We start from the raw sequence: 11,955 nt of genomic DNA on the forward strand, positions 1-11,955 counted from the left end.
GGAGAGGATGCCTCGAGAGGCCCAAAGGTGGGGATTTCACGTGAACCAAGGGCTCTCAATCCTACCCTGAGGAATGAAGGAAGGCGGAGCGCCCCAGCCCAGCCCAGCCCGGGGGAAGGGATCGGGTGGGGTGTGCGAACGTTGAAGGTGGGGCTCTGCGCCCGAGGCGGATTCTGTACCAGCAGCACCGCTCCTCCCGCGGATCCCAGGCGCCAGGCTACGGACCGGGGCTGCCCTAGGGAAGCAGCGGAGCCACCCTGGGAACCGCCCTGCCGCCCAGGCCACGTGACCCAGTGCGGGGGCGGGGAGAGGCGCGCCCCGCCCCGCCCCCCACGCATGCGCGCGGCTCCCGGCGCTGAAATTCAAATTTGAACGGCAGCCGGAGTCCGAGTGCGACACTGGAGGCTGCGGGGGACAGGAGCGCAGGCTGGGAAGAGTGTCCCGGCCCCGGACCCTCGTTTTTCTCCGAGCGACACGCCGAACCGGGACTCACTTCTTTTCTTTTCCTGAATTTGAACCACCGTCTCCGTCGTCTCGCAATCGACACGCGAAGCCCGGGGCGATGGACCCGTTTACGGAGGTGAGGAAACCTGAGGGCGCAGCCGGGCATGACCCTTCTCGGCCCCCACCCGCCCTGCCCACCGCCTGTCAACCTCCGGGACCCCCCGGGCGGAGAGCGCGTGCGCGCGCGCGTGCGCAGAGTCTGCGTGTGGGGTCCCGCGGGGGCCGCCGGGAGGGGTCGCGGGGCGCCCAGCTCTGCGGCCGGTCCGCGCTTTCCTGCAGGTGAAACCTTGGGAGGGGAGGTTAGAGTCTGTCCCAAAAGGTAGTGAGAAACGTCAGGTGGGCCCGGCTGTTAAGGGAATGCCCCTGTGGAGTGGAAGCCTGACCCCCCGAGAGGGAGGGTGCGGTCCGACGGAACCGGTCCCGCTGGGAGCGACCGCGGCACGCCGGGTCGGGCGGAGGCGGGTGCCCGGGTGACTCACCGTTGCGTGTCAACCGCCGCCGGGAAATGGAACGGAGCGGGATTTGCGGGGTCCGTGCGGCCCGCCGAGGAGCTAGGGATGCCTCTAAGGATGCGGTTCACGATGTGATAGCCAAACGCTGGCATAAGCCGGTGCCCGAGACCGTCGCATCCGCTCCCGTGAAGTCAGATGCTCTTCAGATCCCACCATTGCCCGGCTGGCTGGGGTGAAGTTTCATCCCAGATGACCGTAACTTGAAAGGGAAAGTGGTGGCTGATGTGTACAAATCACATTTATTAGCCCACGATTCCGAGCGAAGAAATAAACCTTTTTATGTGTGTTTGTGGATGACATCACAGCAGTGTTTCACTCCTCTCGTTCTCGGGAGACTGGCTGCGGGTTACTTGCATTCTTACTGTGTGATTAATTCTCTGGCTTTGCCCCGCGGAGCAGGTACGGTTCAGGAGTTTTCGTGCGGCCAGCTGTCCACTCTCTTTTCTTCCTCTTTTTAGGGTTGTTGCACAAGCTTCAAACGGTTGTTTTTTGAGTTTCTGCAAAGGGGATCTAAACATGTCTCTAGATTTAAAAAATTAAATGCTTTGGAGAGTAGTTAATACTTTTTTTTTTTTTTTTGGAAATGTAGTTACAATTCCATAAGTGTAAGGTATTTAAAAGTTTCAACAGTTAGACTTTACTTGTTTTCAAACACAACAGTATTTGTTATTATTTTTAGAAAACATTTTTCTTGATTTCAGAGAGGAAGGGAGAGGGAGAGAGAGAGAAACATCAATGATGAGAGAGAATCATGGATTGGCTGCCTCTTGCACGCCCCCCACTGGGGATGGATCCCACAACCCGGGCATGTGCCCTTGACTGGAATCAAACCTGGGACCCTTCAGTCCACAGGCCAATGCTCTGTCCACTGAGCCAAACCAGCTAGCGCATATTATTATTTTTAATCCTCACCCAAGGATGTTTTTCCATTGATTTTTAAGGAGAGTGAAAGAGAGAGGGAAAGACATCGATTGGTTGGTTGCCTCCTGCATGTCGGACCAGGACCCCCGCCAGGGAGGAGCCTGCAACCAAGGTAGGTGCCCTTGACAGGAATTGAACCCAGGACCCTTTGGTCTGCAGGCTGACACTCTATCCACTGAGCCACACCAGCTAGGGCAACAGTATTTTTGTTTCAAGTTCTCAATCATCTTGGGAGAAAACACCAGTTTGCTTACCTTTTTATTTTAATTTTATTTTTTAAAACCTCACCTGAGGATATTTTTTACCATTGATTTTTTTTTTTTTTTTTTTTTTTTTTTAGCGAGAATGGCAAAGAGAGGGGCTGTTTACCTTACTTTTAAAAATTCTCACAAAAATCCAGAACACATCTTTGTATCAGCTTTAAAGAATAAGGCTGGACATGCACCATATTTTTCACTTAATGGAAGTTCTAATGGATATTTTTTTAATGTTACTAACTTAGAATAGGATTCCTTAAAACATTAGTCCTATGTGTTCTGAATAGTTTTTTTTTTTTTTTTATTCTCCTAATTAACTAACAGGAACAAAGCATTTTGAATGTTGGCTGAAAATGTCACTTAAAAATGTCATTCTGAAGCAGTACAAAGCTCAATTGAAAGAAACTTTATGTGAAAGAAACCTTTCATTTTAGCATGTGCTCAGAAATATGTATTGTTTAATTTGTATGGTTTGTATTATGAAAAGTTAGGTCCGTTGCAGTTGGAATAAATGGCTTTGACATCTTTCCCTTAATTGGTAGTGAGTGAACTATTTGAATTGGTTCCCACCAGTAGGTGCTTAGTTCTAGCATTCATGACATTTTTGCACAGTGAAATGAACTGGCACAGTGCCTTGTCTGAAAGGACTGAAAGTCAGTTGAAATGACTTTCTCAACGAGCATTTCTTATCAGAACCATAGAGCACAGGAGATGGAGAGACCGTTTGCTCCATTTTCCCATGCCCTCCTGCAAGCATAGCAGATATTTTATTCACCACAGTGATGTCAGGGAGCCAGGGCTTACTTCTCCAGGTAACTCTGGTTGAGAAAGGCCACAGCCATCCTAAACTCTCTTTTCCTTGGTTCTCCCTGCTGCCACTGGTGCTTTCTGGCACACTCTTCTCCCTGCTCTTCTGCCTGGCAAACCCTGGTTTAACCTCTGGCTCACACTGCTTCGGAGGAGAGGACACCTTTCACAGTGCTCGGCTCCCTTGCATTTAGCTCTTGAGCATGTTACTTGCTGGATGTGAGCTTCTCCAAGGTAGGCCTGTTTTTTCTATTCAGAGCGAGTTTCCCTAACCTCAGGCTCACCCAGGAACAGTGCTGAATTAATATAGGAGAGAGCCATTCGGTGCTATTATTTTACCCTTCAGTCCACAGGCCAGTGCTCTGTCCACTGAGCCAAATCAAGTAACTACCCACCACAGTAGCTGTTAGGGCATTTTAGCAGTGTTTTCTAAATAACATTTCAAATGGCACAGGCATGGTAACCTCCCATGCACCCATCACGCAGCAGCACAGGCCAGTGTCTCACTATATCCCCCCGTCTCGTCCTTCTGAATTATTTGAAAGCAAATCCTAGAGATCAGATAATTTCATACGTAAGTATTTCAGCGTTTACCACTAAATGCTAAGGACTTTAAAAGCAAAACATCAACATGCCATCACACCGAAACAGTAGCAGTTCCTTGGGATCAGGTATTGCGCCAATGTTCAGATTTCCCTGTGTCTCATGCTTTTGCAGTTGACGTGAATCAGGATGTAGAAGGGTCTTTCAGTTTTGCATGGACCTGCCGGAAGTAATCACTCCATCTCGATTCATGGGTGAACAGGCAGTTTAAGCAGATGTTTATTATTATGATCCGATATGAGCTGATAGCATTAAAAAAGATATGCTCATGATAGGGAGTTAGTTCTCTGACGCAAGTTCTTAAAAAGAGCAATTGGGTTTTGTCAAAAGACGGTTTATAGCAAAGTAAGATCCCCGACTCAGGAGCCCTCATTTGAATTCTGCCTCTCCTTTCCTTAGCTACGTGACCTCTGGCTTGTTATGTAACCCGTGCCTGGATTTCTTCATCTCTAAACAGCAGTAAAAACAGCCTACCACAGAAGGTGGCTTTTGTTTTTGTTTCTAGCTTGAAAATGAAATGAGTTAATGTGTACAAACACTGAAAGTACTTAGATTAACTCCTACATAAGTGTCAGTGATTGTGTACTGTGAGGTGAATTTAAAATGATACACTTACAACGTCGGTGTTAGCCTCTTAATTTGAACATCTGCCACAGGTGACGGTCATCCCAGTCCAAGACGAGCATAGGGAAACCAGGGCTAGGTGTGCCAAGTCAGAACTTTCTGTGGAGGAACCCTAGAAGAGAAAAGGCTACAATGAACGTTCTTTGTAAAACATCTTTTCCTGCGATAAAAATAAACAAACATGCTGTTACTGTTTTGAATGGAGTCTCTCTTATTTTCCAGAATTGTGACTCTCTCTGTGTTGATCCAGGAGGGAATGCTGCTCCCAGGAGTACACTGAGAATAATAAGTGAATTTCTGCCCTAGCTGGTTTGCTCAGTGGCTAGAGCGTCAGCCTACGGACTGATGGGTCCCAGGTTCAATTCCCATCAAGGGCACATGCCTGGGTTGCAGGCTTGATCCCCAGTAGGGGGCGTGCAGGAGGCAGCCAATCAATGTTTCTCTCATCATTGATGTTTCTCTCCCTCCCCCTTCCTTTCTGAAATCAATAAAAATATATTTAAAAAAATAAGTTAATTTCTATTGAATCTACGCTGTTTAAGAAGGCAGGGAGTCAGTAATCCTTCCTAGGAAAATTTTTGTCACAAATGATTCAAAGTGTGTGTGGCAGAAATTGCTTAGGGACTATATGCTTCAGTTATCTTAGATTCATCCATGTCCTGATTCTGTTAATTATCGCATTGTTTTATTTTTTTATTCCTCTGCTGTTTGAAGGAATGTACGTTATAAACAAAATAATCTTTAACTTCCTGATACACCATTATAAGGAACGGTGACTTACATTTACTGAGTTGTTTTTATATGTATATCATTTCTTTTAAATTAATAACCTTTGGTACTTAATAGTTTTTATTTTACGGAGTAGGGAACTTTTTTCTCTTTTTACTTATCTACTTTATTTTTAATTTGGAAAAATTTAGATCCAAAGTAGACAATAGGACAGTTGTATAAGTTAGAATGACACACCACATTCTTTTGTTGTGACCCATTGCTCATAGTAACTGAAGATACACTGACTCACAAGCATTCTAACAGCCTGGAATGGAATGTGGGCATGTCCATGAATGAATATAATTAGGCTTGTTTTGTCTGGGGAGTGGTATATTTTTTTATTGCTGGAGAAATGATCAGACATAAATTTGTCTATCACTTTTGAGTTTATCAAGACTTTCATTTAAAGGGGGAAGGTTTTGTGTTTTGGAAGGCACTTGGTTCATAAATCACCCTTTCTGTGGCAGAGCATTTAGACTTAGTGTCACTTTTGTCAATGAACTTTAAAAAAAAAAAAGGATTTTATTGATCTTAGAGACAGGGGAAGAGACAGAGAAATAGAAAGATCAATCTGCTGCCTCCAGTACGCCCCCTACTGGTGATCCAACCCATAACCCGGGCATGTGCCCTGACAGGGAATCGAACCCTTGACCTCTCTGTGCACAGGATGACGCTCAACCACCTGAGCCATACTGGCCGGGCTCAATGCACTCTAAGTTAGAAATCGTCCTAAGGAGAGGAGAGAGTTGAGCTTTCTTCCCAATTTAGCTCATGCTTGAGAGGAATTTAAAACAATTGTTACTCTATTTAAATAAGGAATTAAAAAGGTCAGATGGAGTTTAATTTTTAGTCTGCCAAGTCTATGTCTGTGCTGGCAGGGCAGCGTATAAACTCCGGGCAGGAGTCGGCCCCCCTCCCTCAGGTGCGTGCATTTAGCAGAGAATGAGTTGTTGGACAGGTCTCTGTTTGTTTTACCACAATTCAGACAGGAGCGTCAGAGTTCCTAAAAGTGTTCGTAATTCTATGAAATGGCTCAGATTTCAACATGAAACTTATATATTGACATTTAATTAAATGAAACATTAGGATGGTTTGGTGTATTTTTTTCCTCCTAGGAAGTGTCTTACGTTTTCAGTTACCTCTTGCTGTTCGCCACCCCAGATCTTCGTGGCTGTATTAGTGGTGCTTCTGTACCAAATTACCACACACTCGGTGGCTCAGAATCACACCTTAGCTTCCGGAGGTCAGAAGTCCGATGGGTTTTACTGGGTTAAACTCAGGGTGTCGGCAGCATTGGGTTCCTTCTGGAGATTTTAGGGGAGAATTTATTTCCTTACCTTCTCCAGCTTCTGGCGCCACCTGCACTTTTAGGGTCCTGTCCCCCTTCATCTTCACAGCCGCCAATCACGGCACTCTGACCCCCGCTTCCCCTGCCTCCTCTTCGCTGCCTGAGTTTCCTGCCCCGCTTTTCCCTTGTAAGGGCCGTTGTGATTACATCGGTCCAGATAATCCACGACGGTCTCTCCATCGCAAGATTCTTGGCTTAGTCACACCAGCAAGCTTCCTTTGGCCACGCAACATCTTCATAGTTTCAGGACATTAGGATATGAGCATCTTTGGAGACCATTATTCTGCCCACCTACCTTAGTGCTTAAAACAATGACCACACAATTTTTTTAAAATATGTTTTTATTGATTTTTAGAGAGAGGAAGGGAGAGGGCTGAGAGAGGAGCACCCTCAATCGCTGCCTCCTGTACAGCCCCTACCAGGGATGGAGCCCACAACAGGCACGTGCCCTGACCGGTAATCAAACCGGTGACCTCTTGGGACATGGGGCGACGCTCAGTCCACTGAGCCCACCACCCGGGCCTTATCCCCCCTGTAATGTTCACATTACATCAGTAGTAGTTCTGACATTGGGGTGCTCATTTAGTGGGTCTTGACTTGAATATCTTAGGATTTCACTTTTGAAATGTAAGTAACTCTTTTCGTGCACGGCCATGGGTGATTTTAGAAGTTACCTGCAGTTTTGTGAGCCTTCGACTAACCCGTATTTTAAACGTTATCTATGTAGAAACTACTCGAACGCACCCGTGCCAGGCGAGAAAATCTCCAGAGAAAGATGGCCGAGAGGCCCACGGCAGCACCGAGGACCGTGCCTCTCGCCAAGCGCGCCAGGGAGCCGCTTGCAGAAGCCGGTAACCAGCAGCCCCCGTCCGGGGGGGAAGGTAAGACTGCGGGAATCGGAGGAGAGAAGCCCCACACTTTTCCTCATGCATGTGGAAGAGTCAGCACCGGAGGGAGGCAGACGTCGAGCTCCTGGGGAAAGACCGCCTTCTCTCTCTGTGTCAGGATTATGTTCTATGTTAGGTCTGGAACCTACTTGGCCAGACAGGAGTTTCCTTTAACAAATAGTACGAATTAATTGGTTGAACTTTATTTTCCTCAATCCAAACTTACTCTGTGGAATAGTCTGGAGATAATCCCTAGTATAACTTCAAAACACAGGTAGAAAAGGAGGATTACAGAGATGAGGACTTGGGGCTGGCTGACAGTTATTTAGGGAACTAAACAAGAATGATAATTCATTTTCACATATTTATGTTGAAGGAAGGGAGGGGAATACGTTACATCTACATGGTATTGGGCCAGGAAAACAGAGGCCTGGGCCAGTCCAGGATCTTCTGCTCTCACTGTGACATGGGTTTGTACAATCACATAGTGAGTGCTGTGTGCGTGAAAACAGTGGTTGGGACTACATTTTGATGCTGAAATGTAGGTATTTACTGTTGTTCACAAGCACTGTGAACGTAAAGAATTCTGTATTTCCTGGTGGTATTGCATGTTAAAATGGAAACATGTTAAAAATGATCAGATAAGTCCATGGAAAATGCGTTACAGAAGAGGAGAAAGTTTCATGCTGTGTTTGACGTAGATGGATGTTGATAAGGGCAGTCACAGCCTCTCACTGATACAACTTGGGTCACTGCCAGAACAAGAATCCTTGGTTAGACAACTGGTGAAACCGACCTCTTAGGCATTTACATTCTGACCTTTAAAAAATATCAATTTCCCAGGAGACATATTAAAACTCATTCCTGGGTTGAAACCATATGCCTTACGTTTGGATCGCTCCCTTTTATTTCAGGACTTGGAATTTGTTTTCTCGGTGTTCGTGGAAGTGTGAAATGGGAAGTGTGGTTAAGCACTTGTGCTGCTGAATTGGTTTGGTATTGACTAGATAATTCAGCCACATTTTTGGTTCCCTGTCTCTTTCCTAAACCTCGAGCCAGGTGCCCTGGTACCCTTGGCTTATTATTGTCCATGAAAGATTGTTTTAAAAACAGAAAACCTGGTTTCTACCCTTAGCTCAGCGGTGTCCCCTTAGGCGGGGAGCTACATTCCTCCAGCTTGGTTTTTCTTGTCTGAAAGAAGGTGATTGGGCTGTGACCTTTCACAGGCCCTGGAACATTTGCTCATTCTGTGTGTGCACTTTAATTTCCTGCTGTCTTCAACTGCGTAAAGTATTGTGCATATATATTGAGAATGTTACTTGAATTTATTTTCACTCAGGTTTTTTAAATCATAAATTACACATTTTTTAAATCTCTCATATCAGATTTCTAAGTTATTGAAAGTAGAATTTTACATATTTCTTGTAAGTAAAATGGTTGAAAGGATTAGAGAAACATGGTGTTTTATTAAGTTGTGAAGTACCTCTGGCAAGTTGTTTGTGCTATGAGGAAGTATGGAGTTTTGAAAATTTTCCCCTTTTTAATCTAGAGAAATCTTGTACAAAACCATCGCCATCAAAAAAACGCTGTTCTGACAACCCTGAAGTAGAAGTCTCTAACTTGGAAAACGCACAACCGGTTGAGTCAGCTTCTGCCAAACCTTGTTCTCCAAGTCCTGTGTCCCCTCAGGCGCAGCCACAGGCCCCGGCTCCATCGCTGCTGGGCCTGCAGAGAGTGCTGAACGCCAGACCGGAGGCCTGTGCAGCCTCCTCGGTTAAAACACGGATGCAGAAGCTGGCAGCCCAGCGGCGCCACTGGGATAACGACGAGGTGACAGGTATGAGTGACACGGATGGGATGTCCCTTAAGTCTGTCAGTAAGCTTCACCTTGGTATGCTGAAAATCGTATTTATCAGCTAACACATGAAGGCACCTGCTTTGCTTTATCTATATCCCCGGACGGTCACTTGCACATAGTTCGCTTATCAGTAGTGTATTTACCAGGTGTGGGGCGTGCTGCAGGCACCGCACTGAGGAGGGGCATGTTTTGCAGTTTCAACGTCAGGTGTGTTATCTGCAGTGTGTTATCTGGGGTTTAGCCAAAAGGAGGAAGGTAGTTGGTTAAGAAAGTTTTGTTTTTCTTTTTTTAATTTGGATTAAGTGTCATCGGATTTGAAAAGATGTTGTCACATTTAAACAGCTCGGTGCGCTCATGCATACAAGAGCGTTGGACTAGTTCTAAGCCTGTTAACCTCATTAGCAATTCTGAATGGAGGGGTGCTGGATGTGCACGTACTGTACATGTGTCTCTGGAGCGTGGTCGTGAATCCTTTTTCTGACAACATTTCCAGATGATACCCCTGAAGGCTCACTCATCCCAGCGCTGCCAGCGGAGGACAAGGCCGCCTCCCCCCCCAAACCAGCAGAAGCCTCAGCAACGCCCGTTGGGAGGAGGGGCCGTCTGGCCAACCTTGCTGCCACTATTTGCTCCTGGGAAGATGATGTCAGTCACTCATCGGCAAAGCAGAACAGTGCCCGAGGACAGCCTGGTACCACTTGTTTATCCGGAGCTTCCTCGGCGAGCGGAGCATCTGCTGGCATCAATGGCAGCAGTGTTGCGCAGGAAGCCGCATGCTGCTCCCCAAGGGGTGGCAATGCCGCTCTGAGTGAAGCGCCGGCCTCGAGAGCCGCGGCCGCCTCCTTGCCTAAGGGTGCCGTCTCCAGCTCTGCGGTGAGTACACACAACTTTCAGTACAGAAAGCCTTGCTGCTGTGTTATGGGAGGTCATGTACATTCATGTGTAGGTGTGTATTTTTATAACATATCTGCAGTGTTCTATGTTATTGTTAGAATATGGTTTCATAGAAATAAAAGTCATAATTTGGGTACCCCCACCCCAAGGTAAGTGAGCAGTTAAGAACCAGTGCAGCTCCAAAGTGCACACCGTGACGTGACGGAGCCCTTCGTCAGGGAGAGCCCTGGAAATGACTTTCTCCGTCAGGGTGCGTCTTTCTGACCCCCAGTAGCCATAGGGACCAGGTGGCACTTGTCAGCGGTGGGTCCGGTGCTTTCATGTCCGTCCTTTTGAAAGGTTCCCTTGTGCATGTGCTGCCTCAGCCTTTAAAAATAATAATCTTAAAAAACCACAAAAAGAAAAAGAACATTGTGTACTGGGCATCGTCTTGGAGTGTAGAGCTGGGATTGGAATCAGGCTGCACACAGTCCCAGCCCCGCCTCTTCACGAGGAGAGTGGCCTTGGACTAGGCACTTGGTCCTGCAGAACCTAGGAAAGGGTCCTGGGGAGGTGAAGCGAGGTCACGTGCATGGAGCACTTAGCACAGTGCTTGGCACGGAGTGAGGGCTTCGTTTATTATCATAAGTCGTCAGTACACGATACAATAAAAATACACATACGTTTTTATTTATTTTAAAGGGAGAGAGAAACGTGCATTGGCTGCCTCCCATAGCACCCCGACCAGGGACTGAACCCACAACGCGGGAATTGAACCGGCGACCTTTCAGTGCACAGGACGATGTTCAACCAGCCAACCAGCTGAGCCACACTGGCCAGTGATATGATTATGCTAACATAATACTGACTTAATAAAATACAAAAATATGTAATTCAGTTGAACACAGTTAATATCATAAACGTAATAGTGTGATGCTATTGTTTTTTAAAATAGTGACTCTGTCCCTCCTACTGAATTACCCATCGCTCCATTATGCAGGCTGAACTATACAGTATAATCCGAATTGCAGCATTTTCCAAGTTGATTTTTTTTTTCAAACCTGTCACATTGGCTTGATCCTCAGGTAACAACAACATTTTTTCATGAGTTCACATAGGCTACCAAGCAGTGGACTTCGCGTTGTCTGTTCTGGGACTGTCTTTAGGTATCGGTGAGGGCTGTATTTATCCTAAGCGTTTTCATGTTTCAGAAAGCTGCTGCTTCCCCTGTGAAAGCTTCTATATCTCTCACCAATGCTAACAGTTGTGAGGTACGAAAACCTGAGCGACTTCAAAAAACTCCTGCTAGTCCTTTGAAAACTGAGGTATCAAAACCAACCGGGAAACCAGCCGAATCCCAGACAGTTCGGCCCAAAGAAGAAGTCAATAGAGAAACGTGTCTGCAGTCTCACTCTAAAGACAAATCTACGACACCAGGTTATGCATTTTTTAAAAACCTGAAGTTTTCAGGGCTTCTGTTCTCAGCATTTTAAATACCCAGTTTGAATGGTGCAGGGTTGGTTTGCCAGGGCAAGTGCTAAAGGCTCGGATGAGACGTCTTCAAATTCAGCCTTAACTGGTAGAGTGACTGTTTATTAGTGTAGACGAATCCAGTCAGTGGTCAAGATATTTAACCTGCTGCCCTGGCCGGTTTGGCTCAGTGGATAGAGCGTCAGCCTACGGACTCAAGGGTCCCAGGTTCGATTCCGGTCAAGAGCATGTACCTTGGTTGCAGGCACATCCCCAGTGTGGGGGGTGTGCAGGAGGCAGCTGATCAATGTTTTTCTCTCATCGATGTTTCTAACTCTCTATCCCTCTCCCTTCCTCTCTGTAAAAAATCATAAAAATATATTTAAAAAAATAATAAAAAGTTAAAAAAAATATTTAACCTGCTAACAGCTAAGCAGTTTAAACATGCCTTTTCCTTAGAATACTGTGCTAGATAACTCTGTACTTTTTTTTTTTAATATGCTTTTTATTGATTTCAGAG

General features: G+C 46.1%; 1 protein-coding gene across 8 annotated transcripts in view; it reads left to right on the top strand.

Annotated features, from left to right (window-relative positions):
• Positions 1 to 466: 466 nt before the first annotated feature.
• ANLN (anillin, actin binding protein) overlaps positions 467 to 11,955 on the top strand; it is a 38,482-nt gene continuing 26,993 nt past the window's right edge. For 3 of the 8 annotated variants that reach the window (XM_080666033.1, XM_080666038.1, XM_080666036.1), the window contains exons 1-5: positions 469 to 580; positions 7,075 to 7,228; positions 8,784 to 9,071; positions 9,586 to 9,965; positions 11,177 to 11,402. In XM_080666033.1, coding sequence (XP_080522159.1) covers positions 563 to 580; positions 7,075 to 7,228; positions 8,784 to 9,071; positions 9,586 to 9,965; positions 11,177 to 11,402 — 1,066 coding nt within the window. In that variant the 5' untranslated portion in view covers positions 469 to 562. Of the gene's footprint in view, positions 581 to 7,074; positions 7,229 to 8,783; positions 9,072 to 9,585; positions 9,966 to 11,176; positions 11,403 to 11,955 lie in introns of all 8 variants that reach the window. The other 5 variants (XM_080666037.1, XM_080666040.1, XM_080666034.1 and 2 more) reach the window with 4 other exon arrangements.

This window comes from Plecotus auritus (assembly GCF_963455305.1).
Source record: "Plecotus auritus genome assembly, chromosome: 4".
Classification (NCBI taxonomy): domain Eukaryota; kingdom Metazoa; phylum Chordata; class Mammalia; order Chiroptera; family Vespertilionidae; genus Plecotus; species Plecotus auritus.